The sequence below is a fragment of the Chiloscyllium punctatum genome, chromosome 25 (genome assembly GCF_047496795.1).
Source record: "Chiloscyllium punctatum isolate Juve2018m chromosome 25, sChiPun1.3, whole genome shotgun sequence".
Lineage (NCBI taxonomy): Eukaryota > Metazoa > Chordata > Chondrichthyes > Orectolobiformes > Hemiscylliidae > Chiloscyllium > Chiloscyllium punctatum.
Window position 1 is genome coordinate 85,993,009 of NC_092763.1, and position 14,881 is coordinate 86,007,889.

Consider the following 14,881-nt stretch of genomic DNA (forward strand, 5'->3'; position numbering starts at 1 on the left):
GGATCCACCGACAACAGAATTCATCCAGTCCATTTGCATATTGAAGTCCCCCATGATCACCAAGACCTGGTCTTTCTGACATGCCCTATTTCTTGGTACATCTTGCACCCCTAGTTCTGACCACTGTCTAACATGTTTTGCCTTTGTGGTTCCTCAACTCTACCCACAAACTTCACTTCATCTGACCCTATGTCATTCAGTGCCAGAGATTTAATTTCATTCTTAACTAACAGGGCAACCCCGCCCCCTCACAACCTCCCTGTCTTTTCAATAAATTCTAAGTCCTTGGATGTTTAACTGCCAGTCCTGAACCCCCTGCAACCATGTCTCTGTGATGCCTACTACATCATAATCATTCACGGTGATTTGTGCCGTTAACTCATCTACTTTGTTACAAATACTACGAGCACTCAGGTAAAGCACCTTAATGCTAGTTTGCTTATCCTCATGATTTCCATCACCTCTATCCAAGATATCCTTCCCTTTTGCTTCATTCCAAGTCTGCCTTCAACTTAAACCCTGCACACATGCTAACCTGCTGCTTATCTTTCTACTTCACTCCATACTCCCGGTCGCTTTCCCTTGACTCAAGAATTAGTGACCACCTTATTTATCCTTTTTGCCAGAACACTGGTTCCAGATCGGTTCAGGTGGAGACCGCCCCATCAGTACAGATCAAAAGAACAAAGAATAAAAAAATTTTACAGCCCAGGAACAGGCCCTCCAAGTCTGAGCCGATCCAAATGTACTGTCTAAACCAGTCGATCAATTCCTAAACATCTGTATCCCTCTGCTCCCCACCTACTCGTGCATCTGTCCAGGCGCATCTTAAATGAATCTAACCGTGCCTGCCTCTACCATCTCTGCTGGCAACGCGTTCCAAACACTCACCACCCTCTGTGTAAAGTACTTGCCGCGTGTATCCCCCTTAAACTTTCCACCTCTCACCTTGAAAGCGTGACCTCTCGTTATTGAATCCCTCACCCTGGGAAAAAAGCTTGTCTCTATCCACCCTGTCTATACCCTTCATGATTTTGTAAACCTCAATCAGGTCCCCCCTCAATCTCCTTTTTTCTAATGAAAACAATCCTAACCTACTCAACCTCTCTTCATAGCTAGCACCTTCCATACCAGGCAACATCCTCGTAAACCTTCTCTGCACCCTCTCCAAAACATCCACACCCTTTTGGTAATGTGGCAACCAGAACTGTACACACAGTATTGTAAATGCAGCCGAAGCAACGTCTTGTAGAATTTTAACATGACTTGCCAGCTCTTATACTCAATACCCCATCCGATGAAGGCAAGCATACTATATGCCTCCTTGACCACTCTATCCACCTGTGCAGCAACCTTCAGGGTACAATAGACCTGCACTCCCAGATCTCTCTGCCCATCAACCTTTCCCAAGGCACTTCCATTCATTGTATAATTTGCTCTAGAATTAGTCTTGCCTAAATGCATCACCTCACATTTGTCTGGATTGAAAACCGTCTGCCACTGTTCCACCCAACTCTCCAGTCTATCTATATCCTCCTGTATTCTGAGTTCCTTAGTTTTGGAATCAGGGAGATTCCAAAACTGATGCCAATGTCCCAGGAAACGGAAACCCTCTTTCCCACAATCTCAGTCACATGTTTATTTCCCCAATTTTCTTATTCCTATGCCAATTAGCATGTGGCTCAGACAGTAATCTGGAGATTATGACCCTCTAGGACCTGTTCTTCAATTTCCTTCCTGGTGCTTGATAATCCCCAAACAGCTCCTCCTTCCTAGCCTTGCCTATGTTGTTTGTGCCAACGTGAACCACAACAACTGGATCCTCTCCCTCCACAAGGCAATATTTAGACCACACACGGAATACTTAAAATAGTTTTGGTCCCCTTATTAAAAAAGGAGATAAATACTGGCATTGGAGGTAGTCCAGAGAAGGTTATCTATATTATCTCATACCCAAAAACACTCAGTCTTGAGGATTGGAGTGCACTTATTGGGGTTTTGATGAATGAGAAGTTACTTTATGGAAACAAGATTGAGGGGACTTGACATGATAGATATGGAAAAGTTGTTGCTTCTTGTGGGAAAGTCAAGGACCAGAGGGCATAATCTCAGAGCAAGGGGTAACCCAATTAGGACAGAAACGAGGAGTTTCTTCAAAATGAAGTTATGGAATATTTTGTTAAACTGCAGAAGGTTGTCGAGGCTGGGTCATTAATTATATTCAAGGCAGAGATGGATTTTAAACAGTCAAGGAATCAAGGGTTATTTGGAAAAGATCAATCACGATTGCATTGAATAATGGGACAAACTCAACTGAAAGGCCTAATTTTGCTCCAATGACTTATGGTCAAAACTGCACACTAAGTGTGGTCTCAACATAACCCTATATAGCTGCAGCAAAACATCCTTGCTCATTTACTCGAGCTCTCTCACAATGAAACCATTAACCCTCCTAACTGCTTGGCCCTTTGAAAGAATTTTGCTGGATCTCAATTTTAAATGGGTGGCAGAGTTTTAAAAGTCACTGTAGTTCTGAATTCAACCATAAGAGAAAACATTTTAACATCTACCTGGTAATCCCCTTAGGATTCTGTACTTTTCAAATACATCACCTCTTATTCTTGTAAACTCCAGTGAACACAAATCTAGCCTCCCAATCTCTCCTTGTTAGGTGACCTGTACATTCTCTTTAGTTTGGAGGAAGTTTACCAGACTGTCAATTAACTGATTCCAAAAACATTTGCAGGACTCTGGGAAGAAAAAGAGCACAGGCTGAAACTAATTGATTAACTTTTTCAAAGAGTTAGTCCAAGTATGATGGGCTAAATGGTTTCCTTCTGTGGTGAAGGAAGATCATTCACTAATTGATATTGGTTAAAATCACTTCCACATTAGGCAGCATGGTGGCGCAGTGGTTAGCACTGCTGCCAACAGCACCAGATTCCAGCCTCTGGCGACTTTGTGTGGAGTTTGCACATTCTCTCTATGTCTGCATGGGTTTCCTCCGGGTGCTCCGGTTTCCTCCCACAGTCCAAAGACGTGCAGATCAGGTGAATTGGCTAGGCTCAGTGTTAGGTGTATTAGTCAGAGGGAAATGGGTCTGGGTGGGTTACTCTTCAGAGGGTCAGTATTGCCTTGTTGGGCCAAAGGGCCTGTTTCCACACTGTAGGGAATCTAATCTAATCTGATGGAAACTAGAGTTTTTTTTAAGAAAGATGTGATTTGGCCAGATGACATTCAACCTTTCAGGCCATTTATACTAGTAGCAACATAGAATTAATATGACAAAAGGAGGATTGATATTACCAGAGAGACTCGTGGCAGCTGAAGAAGCCAGAAAGTCCAGAGATGTGAAGAATCTACCGAACTCCATGGCAAGAACTTTGTTTTTAAAACAAATCGTACTTCTGATCGGTCAGCTGACCAAATTGTCAAACTTCCCAAAAAGCAGGGGGACCAGAGCCAGGGACCCTGCGAGATGATTCACAGCAATAAAATCAGATCGAGCTCATTTTGTCTTCAGTGAGTGACTCAAAAGTTGTAGTTTGTGCTCTAAAAGAGTTTTGTCCATCCTGAGGTGGAGGATTACAGTCATCAGTCTTCAACATCATCTGGGCGTTAGGTTTAACTGGCCAAACCTAAGAATCAGATGGTTATTGTCATCTGGTCCAGTGTGTGTAGTATATACAGTTATAAAATGAAAACCAAGAGAATTATGAAAATACATTCATTATTCTGCATATTGCCTGGTTCCCAAATATCATATCATATACACATAGGAGTTTGGCAGCGGGGGGGGGGGGGGGGGGGGGGAGCTGAGAATGAATCCCAAAAAGCAACTTTCTGAACACTGAAAATGAACTCTGGAGAATGCACAAGTGGCTTTATCCAGAGCAAGCTCCCTGGAAAATAAGCTACCCACTTCCAGGACGTGAAGTTATGATCTTTATCAGCAAAATTGTGAAGCACAACAACGCAGCATAATATTTGATTGACGCAAAGTTACTGTGCTCGAAGCATCTAAGCAGTATCACATGCAGTTCCTAAACTGCAATTCCATATCCTAATTTATTTTCCAGCATTTAAAACAAAAACCACAAGCATTTTTACACTATAGCAGGTTACAGCAATATTTTGCTTGAATTATAAAGAAATTGTGGAGGAATCAAATTGTGATGGTCAAACTGGACATTGCCAGAATTAAACACGTTTTAAAAAAAAAAGAGATTTCAAAAAATCTGAACATAGTACAAAAATATTCAAATGACAATGAACCAAGTAAAAGACACAGGCCTTTTAAAATCCTGTGCATTTAACCAAAGTTCTCTTTAGAATCCAACTTCAAAATATCTATGTAGCAAACACTACAAATCAGACAGTGCCATAGAAGCTCCAACTAAAGGAGACAGTTGTCAGTGACAAACAGAATGCATTGGATAAATGTGAGGTGACACTTGGGCACAGCATCCAAGGCAAGGGAATATACAATGAACGGTAGGACATTGGTAAGCACAAAAGACTGGGGGACCTTGATGTGCCTAAAGCTATCAGGACAGGGGAGTAAGTCTGACTGGGGCAACATCTGGTATACTTGCCTCTATTAGAGAAGAGGTAGCTATGCTGGAACTGTACAAAACATTGGTTAGGCCACAGAGTATTGTGTGCAGCTCCAGAACCTGTATTATAGGAGGGATATGATTGCACTGGCTAGGGAGTGGAGATGTCCCAGGATGCTCCCTGGATTAAACAGCTTCAGTTGGAGAGAGATTGGACAGACTGGGGTTATTTTCCTTGAGATTGAAGATTGAGGGGATGCATGATTGAGGTGTATACAATGAGCAGAGGTAAGGTACTCAAAGAAATGTTTTCGCTTGATGAAGGGATCAAAGAGCAAGGGGCAGACCGAAAAGGTCAGGGACAAAAAGGTTTAGAGATGATTGCGGAAATTTCTTTTTTAAAACCAAGGGTGTTGGGAATCTGGAATTCACAGCCAATAAGAGTGGACGAGGCAGAAATTCTCATAACATGCAAGTACTATTTGGATGTGCACATGCAATGCCAAGGTACACATGGTTATGGGACAAGCGCTGGAATATGGAATTAGAACAGTTTGGTAGTCGTTTCTGACCAGCATGGACATGGTAGACTGAAGGATCTTTTCCTGAGCTTTACATCGATGACTAAACAAAAGTGAAAATGCAGTATCCCTTAAATGGGAAGAAAAGAGAGATCTTAAGGAATAAGTTTCAAACTTTTAAATCAAAGGATTTGATTAAGAAGCAAAAACAGACCAAATATCAAGTAGTTTAAAATCATTTTACATTCTTGCACAACATGTGGGTGTAGCTGGGCGGGTCAGCAGTTACTGCCCACCCCTACTTGTCCGCAAGAAGGTGGTGGTGAGCTGCCTTCATGGACTGCTGCAGCCCTTGTGGTGAAGGGACACCACTGTTCTTTCACAATTCTAATCCAGGGACAGTGAAGAAACACTAACACTTCTCCAAGTGAGGATGGCAAAAAACTTGCAGATGCACATCCCTGCAGCTCTTGATCCTCTGAACAGCAGAGGTCACAGGTTTGAACCGTTTTGTTGAGGGAACTTCGAGATGTTACTCCACTGCATCTAAATTGTACACATTGCTACTACCACATCACAAGTGGAGGGACTGAATTTTGAGATGCTGGGTGGGGTGCCAATCAAATTGGCTGCTTTATCCTGGATGGTGTCAAGCTTCAAGTGTTGTTAGAACCACATACAGTTAAGTGGAGAGCACTATATAACAACCCTGACTTGTGCCTTGCACATGATAGCTTTGGGGAGTCAGACGCTGAGTTACTCCCTGCAGCATTCCACACTTCTGACATACTTGTGTCACCAGTGTTTGTATCACTGGTTCAGTTCAGTTTTTGGTTAAACAATAACTCCCAGGATGCCAATAGTTGGCAATTCAACAATACTAGTGTTATTGAATACCATGGGAGCTAGTCACTGCTTGGTCCCGGCCAGGCCCAAACTGCCCAAATCTTGCTGCATTTGGATATGGACTGCTTCATTAAAGAAGAGTAGTTAATGGTGCCTAAACATTGCTTGCACAATGAACATGCACACATCTAACTGCAATGAACTTCCCTCCATTATGAAGCAACTGAAGATGGTTGGGCCAATGACCCTACCCTAAAGACCTCCTGAAGTGATGCCCCAGAAGAGAGATGCTTGACTTGTGACAGTGAAAATCTGCAAGAAAAACCTAACAGCGACTCCAGTCATTTGGAGACAACACACACCTGGGTCACAATGTCCTTTCAGGAAGGAAATGGCCATCCTTGACTGATCAGGCCTCCATTCAGTCTCTGAACTGTCCACCAAACAATTAAGAACAGGCAATAAATTCATGAGCTATAAACACAGGCATCCCAAAAAAGAAACAAATGCCTTCCTTTATGCTGGATGATACTTGACATCAGGCTGCATTTGATGGAGTGTGACATGAAGGAGCCCTAGCAAAAGTGGAATTAATGGGTATCAGGGGGCAAATTCATTGCCAGTTGGAGTCATACCTGGAACATAGGAAAATGGTTGTAATTGAAGTTAGTCATCTGAGCTCGAGGATATTACTGCAGGAGTTCCTCAGGGTAGTGTTCTAGTTCCAACCATCTTCAGCTGCTTCCCCCCTAAGATAAAGGCCAGAAATGGGGATATTGCTATTGTATCTAATGGTACAATGCTCAGCACCATTCACGACTCCTCAAATACTGAAGCAATTCATGTCCAAGATCTGGACAATATCCAGGCTCGGGCTGACTAGTGGCAAATAACGTCTATGCCACAAATGCCAGGCAATGACAATCTCCAATAAGCTAGGTAAAAACAATGACTGCAGATGCTGGAAACCAGATTCTGGATTAGTGGTGCTGGAAGAGCACAGCAGTTCAGGCAGCATCCCAAGCAGCAGTAAAATCGACGTTTCGGGCAAAAGCCCTTCATCAAGGATCTGATGAAGGGCGTTTGCCCGAAACATCGATTTTACTGCTCCTCGGATGCTGCCTGAACTGCTGCGCTCTTCCAGCACCACTAGTCCAGAATCTCCAATAAGCGACAATCCAACAATCACACCTTGATATTCAATTATGTTACCTTCACTTAATTCTCCATTATTAACATTCTGGGGGTCACCATGCACCAGAAACTCAACTGGACTCACTACAACAGTGGCTACAAAAGATCAGATGCTAGGAATATTGCGGTGAGTAACTCTCCTCCTACTGCCCAAAGCTGCCTACCATCTACAAGGTTCTGGATTAGTGGTGCTGGAACAGCACAGCAGTTCAGGCAGCATCCAAGGAGCTTCAAAATCGATGTTTCGGGCAAAAGCCCTTCATCAGGAATAAAGGCAGTGAGCCTGGAGAGATAAGCTAGAGGAGGGTAGGGGTGGGGAGAAAGTAGCATAGAGTACAATGGGTGAGTGGGGGAGGGGATGAAGGTGATAAGTCAGGGAGGAGAGGGTGGAATGGATAGGTGGAAAAGGAGATAGGCAGGTAGCACACGTCCGGACAAAATGAAGGGCTTTTGCCCAAAATGTCGATTTTGAAGCTACTTGGATGCTGCCTGAACTGCTGTGCTCTTCCAGCACCACTAATCCAGAATCTGCAGTCATTGTTTTTACCTCATGGGGACAGTGCTGAGCTAGAAGTTTGGAACTAGGGTGAGGTGGGGGAAGGGGAAATGGGGAAACTGTTGAAGTCCACATTGATGCCCTGGGGTTGAAGTGTTCTGAGGCGGAAGATGAGGCGTTCTTCCTCCAGGTATCTGGTGGTGAGGGAGCGGCGGCGAAGGAGGCCCAGGACCTTCCCCTCCCACTCTGCTGATGAGATGGTGTTGAAATGTTGGGCCATGGGGCAGTGTGGTTGATTGGTACGGGTGTCCCAGAGATGTTCCCTAAAGCGCTCTGCTAGGAGGCGCCCAGTCTCCCCAATGTAGAGGAGACCGCATCGGGAGCAACGGATACAATAAATGATGTGCAAGTAAGACTTTGATGGATGTGGAAGGCTCTTTTAGGGCCTTGGATAGAGGTGAGGGAAGAGGTGTGGGCGCAGGTTTTACAGTTTTACAGGGGCATGGACTTCAACAGTTTCCTCATTTCCCCTTCCCCCACCTCATCCCAGTTCCAAACTTCCAACTCAGCACTGTCCCCATGACTTGTCCTACCTGCCTATTTCCTTTTCCACCTATCCACTCCACCCTCTCCTCCCTGACCTATCACCTTCATCTCCTCCCCCACTCACCCATTGTACTCTATGCTACTTTCTCCCCACACCCACCCTCCTCTAGCTTATCTCTCCACGCTTCAGGCTCACTGCCTTTATTCCTGATGAAGGGCTTTTGCCCGAAACGTCGATTTTGCTGCTCCTTGGATGCTGCCTGAACTACTGTGATCTTCCAGCACCACTAATCTAGAATCTGGTTTCCAGCATCTACAGTCAGTGTTTTTACCATCTACAAGGCACAAGTCAGGAGTGTGATGGAATACTCCCCACTTGTCTGGATGAATGCAGCTCCAACACCACAAGCAACTCAACACCATGCAGGACAAATGCAGCTGACTTGATTGGCACCACATGCACAAGCACTCACTCCAGCACTGACACTCAATATGCAGTGCTGTCACTACCCGCAAGATGCACTGCGGAAATGCACCAAAGATCCTTCGATAGTACCTTTCAAGCCCATGACCACTTCCATCTCGAAGGACAGAGAGCAGATATATAGGAACATCACCACCTGCGAGGACCCCTCCAAATCACTCACCATCCGGACTTAAAACACACAGTGCAGCATAGAACACAAACAAATCCTTTGGCCCAGCATATCTATGTTGAACATTATGTCATTCTAAACTAATCTCATTCTCCTGGCCTGTATACTTCTATTCTCTCACTGTTCATGTAGCTGTCTAAATGCATCTCAAAAAAATGCTAACATATCTGCTTCCATTACCTCCTTTGACACCACGCCTTCTTTACCATCTTATCCATTAATGCTCCAGTTTTCAGCGAACTGTGGACTTGCACCCAGAGATCCCTCTGTATATCCATGCTCCTAAGGGTGCTGCCATTTACAGTATACTGTCCTCTTGTATTTCACCTCCAAAAATGTATTTTGCCACCCAATGTATTCTTCATTACTCACCACAACTCCTCCAATTGGAAAGTGTCACTGTACGTTCAGTTTCACTGGTAAAAACCTTTGGAATTCCATCCCTAAATAGCATTGAGAGTTAGTTTACAGCATATGAACAGAGGCAGTTCAAGGAGGCAGCTAACCACTACCTTCTCAAGGGCAGTTAGGGACAGATAAACACTGGCCAGCCAGCGATACTCACATCCCATGAGTGAATAAAAAAAGTGAAGAGTTTCTCCCAGACTCACTGACTTCAATATTACTACACGATCTTGATGACTCACTTGCTCAAATGCTGCCTGAATATCCAGGGTTAAGTTAATCACCTCACCAAGATTTTGACAGATTGAACAGAATCTCAGTTCAAAGCGAAATATATGCTTAAAAATACAAGAGCAAATTTTTAATCGAATATTGAATGAGATGTTGTACAAGGAATACAGACAGTTTTCAAACATAGTCACAAACAGCGAACCTGAGAAAATGGAAGTGATCTGTAAAATGATAAAGAATCAGATTTCGCAACTTTTGCGGGTTGACTGACCAACGTTTAGTCTAATGTTGTGAAATACATAATATCAGGGAAGTCATGGCCATGGTCACAACTCCACTTTCCTGGCCACTCCTGTAACCATGGTTCACCAACAAATTATTTATCTCAAAATTATTTGAAGACATTTCCTCTACTCCTCTTTGGGAAGAGAATTCCACAGAAACTCTAGTTCTACACTCTTTGACAAGGAGAAAAACCTTTTCACCAACGAATCCCCTCAGGGTTTTAAAACGATTCAAATGAAGTCCAATGAAAATATGATGAACATATCCAACCTTTCCTCATTCAATAGGACTTTCAATCCAAAAATAAGTCAAATGAACTGTCTCTTGACTGTTTCCAATGAAATTGTATATCCTTTCCTAAATAAGGGAGACAAAAAACGTACAGCTCAATATCCAGTGCAACTGTCACAAAACGACCCTATTTTTACATTCCATTTGTATTTCCAATCACTTGCTGTACTTTCATATCCAGATCCCTCTGTACAAGTTCTGCAATTTCTTTCCATTTAAAGAATATGCTGGTTTTCCTTTTCTTTCCAAACAGACAGGTCCACATTTTCCCCACACTGTACTCACTCTACAAGATGTTTGCCCATTCACATAACCTATTTGTATCAAATTGAAAATTCCTTACACCCTTGCCACAACTTACTCTCCTATCTTTCTTTCTGTAATCACCAAATTCAACAACCAAACCATCAGTCTGTTCATTAGAGTCATTGGTGCTGATTATAAAGAGTTTAGTTCCTCAGCACTGACCCTGGTGGCATTCCACTCATTATATCTTGCCTAACCAAAAAAAGCCTATTTAGGACAATGATCCGTGCCACTATCTAACCAATCCTTTGTGCATGATAATGTTAGCCCTAACATAACTTCATTAACTTTTTATATATAGTGTCTTGAGAAAGTCCACGTACACCCACAGATACTGAAATGAGACAAAACTGTACATATTGAGATCAGAAACGAACAAATCATTGGAGAAACTCGGCAAGTCTGGCAACATCTGTGAAGAAAACAGTTCTATGTTCTGAAGGAGACAGGATTCAAAACAAACTCTTACTTTCTCTCCAGACCTGCTGAGTTTCACCAGTAATTTCTGTTTGTGTCATACATACCAATTCCCATTTATCAGCTTAGAACTTTCGCAAAAGAATTTCAAGATGGTTGGCAAGATATCCCTCTAACAAAACCATATTGACTACTTGATTGAATGGAGACTTTTAAGATACCCTGTTCTAGAACAAAGACAGATTCCAATTTCCCCAAAACAGATGTTAGGCTAACTAACTTGCAGTTACTTGCTTTTGGTCTTCCTCCTCAAACACAGGCATTATTTTTGCAATTTTTCAATCAGATGAGACCTTCCTAAAATCTGGGAAACTCGAAGGTATTTCCAATTTTGCTGACTTTGGAGTGGTCTTTTAATATCTTAGGATGAAGTCCATCAGCATCCAGGGACCTGTTGGCCTTCAGATCTAACCATTTTCTTATCACTCTTCCCAATCGTTTGAAATTAGTCCATCCCTTTTGTTATCAAGGTACAGTACACATCTACAAGAGTGAAAGCTGGCAAGGACTTAACAAGCACAGAGTGTGCTGAAAAAAATTAAAATGTAACATTTGACTATGAAACAAATAGCTGGGTTGTTATGGTAGATGACAAATTTGAATTTGGCCAGTTTAAATTTTGCCCCAAGATACCAAAGTCCAATCGAACTTGAATCTTACTATTTTGACAACACCAAACCAATGAGACGATCTGATGTTTTGGGGTATAAAAATCAGGTATTTTGAACAGTTGACCTGAGCAGCAAAGAGCATCAACAAACACAGACTGCCTGCAGAACCACTCTTTGAAAAGGTACCTGCTCATATGAAATCTGTCTAGCAGAAGACCAAAGAAAAGACCCAGAAAAATCTAGAGGAAGATATAGAGGAGAATTGACACCACTGACTGGTTTTGAAATCTGAATTTTTTTGTAAAACCTTACCACGGGGGTCTTATCAGATCAGTATCATGCTGTAGAGTGGGAGATACATAAATAGCCAAGACAAAAGGAAGATTACGGTGTAGATATAGTTATTTGATTTTTTTTAGTTAAAGAACAAACTTACTTTTTTCTTGAAATAGTGAATTTGGTAGTTCTTTGTCATGCATACTTTTACAGATTACGAGGCAATGTGAGCTTTTCTGTGTGTCTGGTTTAAATTGCCAAAAGGGTACCCAGCATTGTAACACTTTCATCTGTTGATTTGCAAGTATTTCTACTGTTATTTGTGTCACCCACAGTGAAGACTGACAAACACTTATTTAATTCATATGCCAATTCTCTACTTTTCATTGCTAGCTCCTGAGACATACTTGAGTCAAAGTCACTTGCAAATAAATCCGAAGTTTATTTACTTTTCTTAAAATGTGTAAAAATGACTAATTAGATTTTATTTCCAAGTAACTTTCTCTCTTTCCTTGATTTTCCTTTATTCTTATAAAGACTCCCGAATTTTGAAAAAAATTCTATCCAATCCTTCACTTTTTCTGTCAACTTGATGGTATCTTTGACTTCCTTAGTCAGTCAAGGATGCTGCATCCTTCCCTTAGTGTGTCTCTCTCTTTCTCTTTGAAAGCATTATTGCTGAAATGTAATGTCATGTTTCCAAAAAATCCACCACTGAATCTCAACTGACTTACAATTTAACCAACTGCTTCTTGAGATCCTACATAGTTTTGGCCTCAACCTCTTTGGGGGGGTAGTGAATTCCACAAGTTTACCACTCAGTGAAAAACTTCCTGCTCATCTCAGAGCTAAATTTTCCTCTTATCCTTAAGCCCTGGTTCTGGATGACTCCACCATCAAGAACATCCTGCCTGTATCTAACCTGTCTAGTCCTGTTAGCATTTTATAGGCTTCTAGGAGATCACCCTCATTCTTTTAAACTTTAGGGAAAACAGTCTTAATTGAATCAATCTCTTGAGGCAATCCAGTCTTCCCAGGAATTTGGTAAATCTTCACTGCACTCCATTTAGATTGATTCCCTACAGTGTGGAGAAACAGGCCCTTCGGCTCAATAAGTCCACACCAACCCTCAAAGATAACCCACCACAGACCATTCCCCGACCCTACATTTACCCCTGACACCTTAACACTTTTGGCCATGCTAAATTGCCCACTCATCTGACTTGCACATCTTTGGACAGTGGGAGGAAACTGGTGCACCGGGAGGAAACCCATGCAGACACGGAGAATGTCTGTGTGGAGTTTGCACAGTCGCCCAAGGTGGGAATTGAACCCAGATCCCTGGCGCTGTGAATCTGCAGTGCTAACCACTGAGCTACCGTGCCACCCATTTCTACCAAGAAAGCTCATATAAAGGAGACCAAAACTGCACAAATGTACGAGATGGGGCCTCGCCCATGTGCTGTATAATTGCAGCACGACATCCCAGCTCCTGTACTCAAATCTTCTCATTATGCAGACCAATATTAATGCCTGCTGCAATCGAATGCTTATTCTCAGCAACTGGTGATGAATTTCTACTTCATGAAACCATGATGACTGTGCTCGATTCACACTCACCATTTTCATTTACCAACTTCAGCAATTATCATATACCTCTTCATTGTTATTCATGACTTATTTGGTCAATATGGTCAGGCATGCAATAAGAAGCCATCGATTTAAAATTGTGACTAAGATAGGGAGGAGAGGAGTTAAAGCAACAAGCATGTCAATGCAAATCATCTAAGCCTATAACTCAAGGTAACATTGCCAACACTGGAAGTGCTGTTTCTAAAGCGGGATTTTTCTCTCGTGTGGGGTTGCAGAAGAACACAACCATTGCATTAGAGAAGAACAACCTGTACTTCACATTCCAACGACAAGTGAAGAGGCGGACCATATACATGTGCTGTTCTACCTTTATGCAACATTATTGCAATTATGAAAAGGTTTGCCTAAAGGCTTTTATCCACCAAATTAATGCTCTAACTACAAACCTGAAAATAACCTTTAGTAAAAGATTCCATCGTGATGTTTCCAGGCCAATCCACATCCAACAATACTCTGTTTGTATTTTAACAGCTGAGACAGATTGCACCACAACAGCCAAAAACAATTCATAACATGCAAGAAAATTAATTCACCCCATCTCTTATTAATGGATCATTTAAGAAACACAAGGGTTTAGATCCAGGTACACAATTTTGCAAAAGAATTCTTCCTTGGACCATACCCTATGAACCAAATAATGTCAAAAAAATCCTGGATTAGTTTTTGAGACTAACAGGCAAAAACAATAGCCATACTTTAGTAACAACTATGAAATGGTTATGCAAAATGTATTCAAATATAGACTAATTTACATAAAAATATTAACTGATAAATTCTTAAATGTACTTACACATCATATTCATATGGTAAGACAGATTCCACAGAGTCCAATCGGTTTACAAATACTTCAATGTTTGACTGAAAATAAAATAAATCCTTTTAAGTATTTGCATCTGAGTTAATCAACAATTCTACTGCTGTATTCAAATTATCATTTTGCTGAAATATCCAAGCTTCTCACCAACCAATACAAAAGAGGGAAATAAATAAGTATAAACTCAAGGTCATGCAGTCTATTTATTCAAAATATTACAATTCATACGTTTATTGTTTACTCAGACACAGATCATCTGCAAAATTTAATACAAAGAACATTTTTATTTGTAAAGCTTTTGATACACCGGGGCATAATACTATTACGGTTTCCCATTCTTTCATACGCATCAAGACTAAACAGTATACAAGATAGATCATTAAAACACGAAATAGACCATTATACTCAAATTATTCAGAGTCATTTTGCCTGAAGTGGGCAACCGTTCACCCTAAGTCTATGCCCTCTGGCCCAACATGGTCTCCAAAGGAGAGATAACCTACTTGGTTACATCCCTTAAGATATACGTAGTTCTGGTAAGGTTCCTCTCCTCCTTCCAAACTCAAGTATAGCTCCGACCTACTCAAACTCTCCTCAAAAACATCCCTCCTTGTCCAGGATCAACCTAATGAATTTAGACTACTTCCAAAGTCAGTATATCAATATTATGACCTCCAATGTCAAGCATTCTTATTGCATTGAGTAGCTTCATTTGGT

General features: G+C 41.7%; 1 protein-coding gene across 1 annotated transcript in view; it reads right to left on the reverse strand.

Annotated features, from left to right (window-relative positions):
- LOC140496092 (transmembrane 9 superfamily member 2-like) overlaps positions 1 to 14,881 on the reverse strand; it is a 122,747-nt gene that overhangs the window by 90,230 nt on the left and 17,636 nt on the right. Inside the window, exon 2 of the mRNA XM_072595630.1 lies at positions 14,141 to 14,208. Coding sequence (XP_072451731.1) covers positions 14,141 to 14,208 — 68 coding nt within the window. The remainder of the gene's footprint in view (positions 1 to 14,140; positions 14,209 to 14,881) is intronic.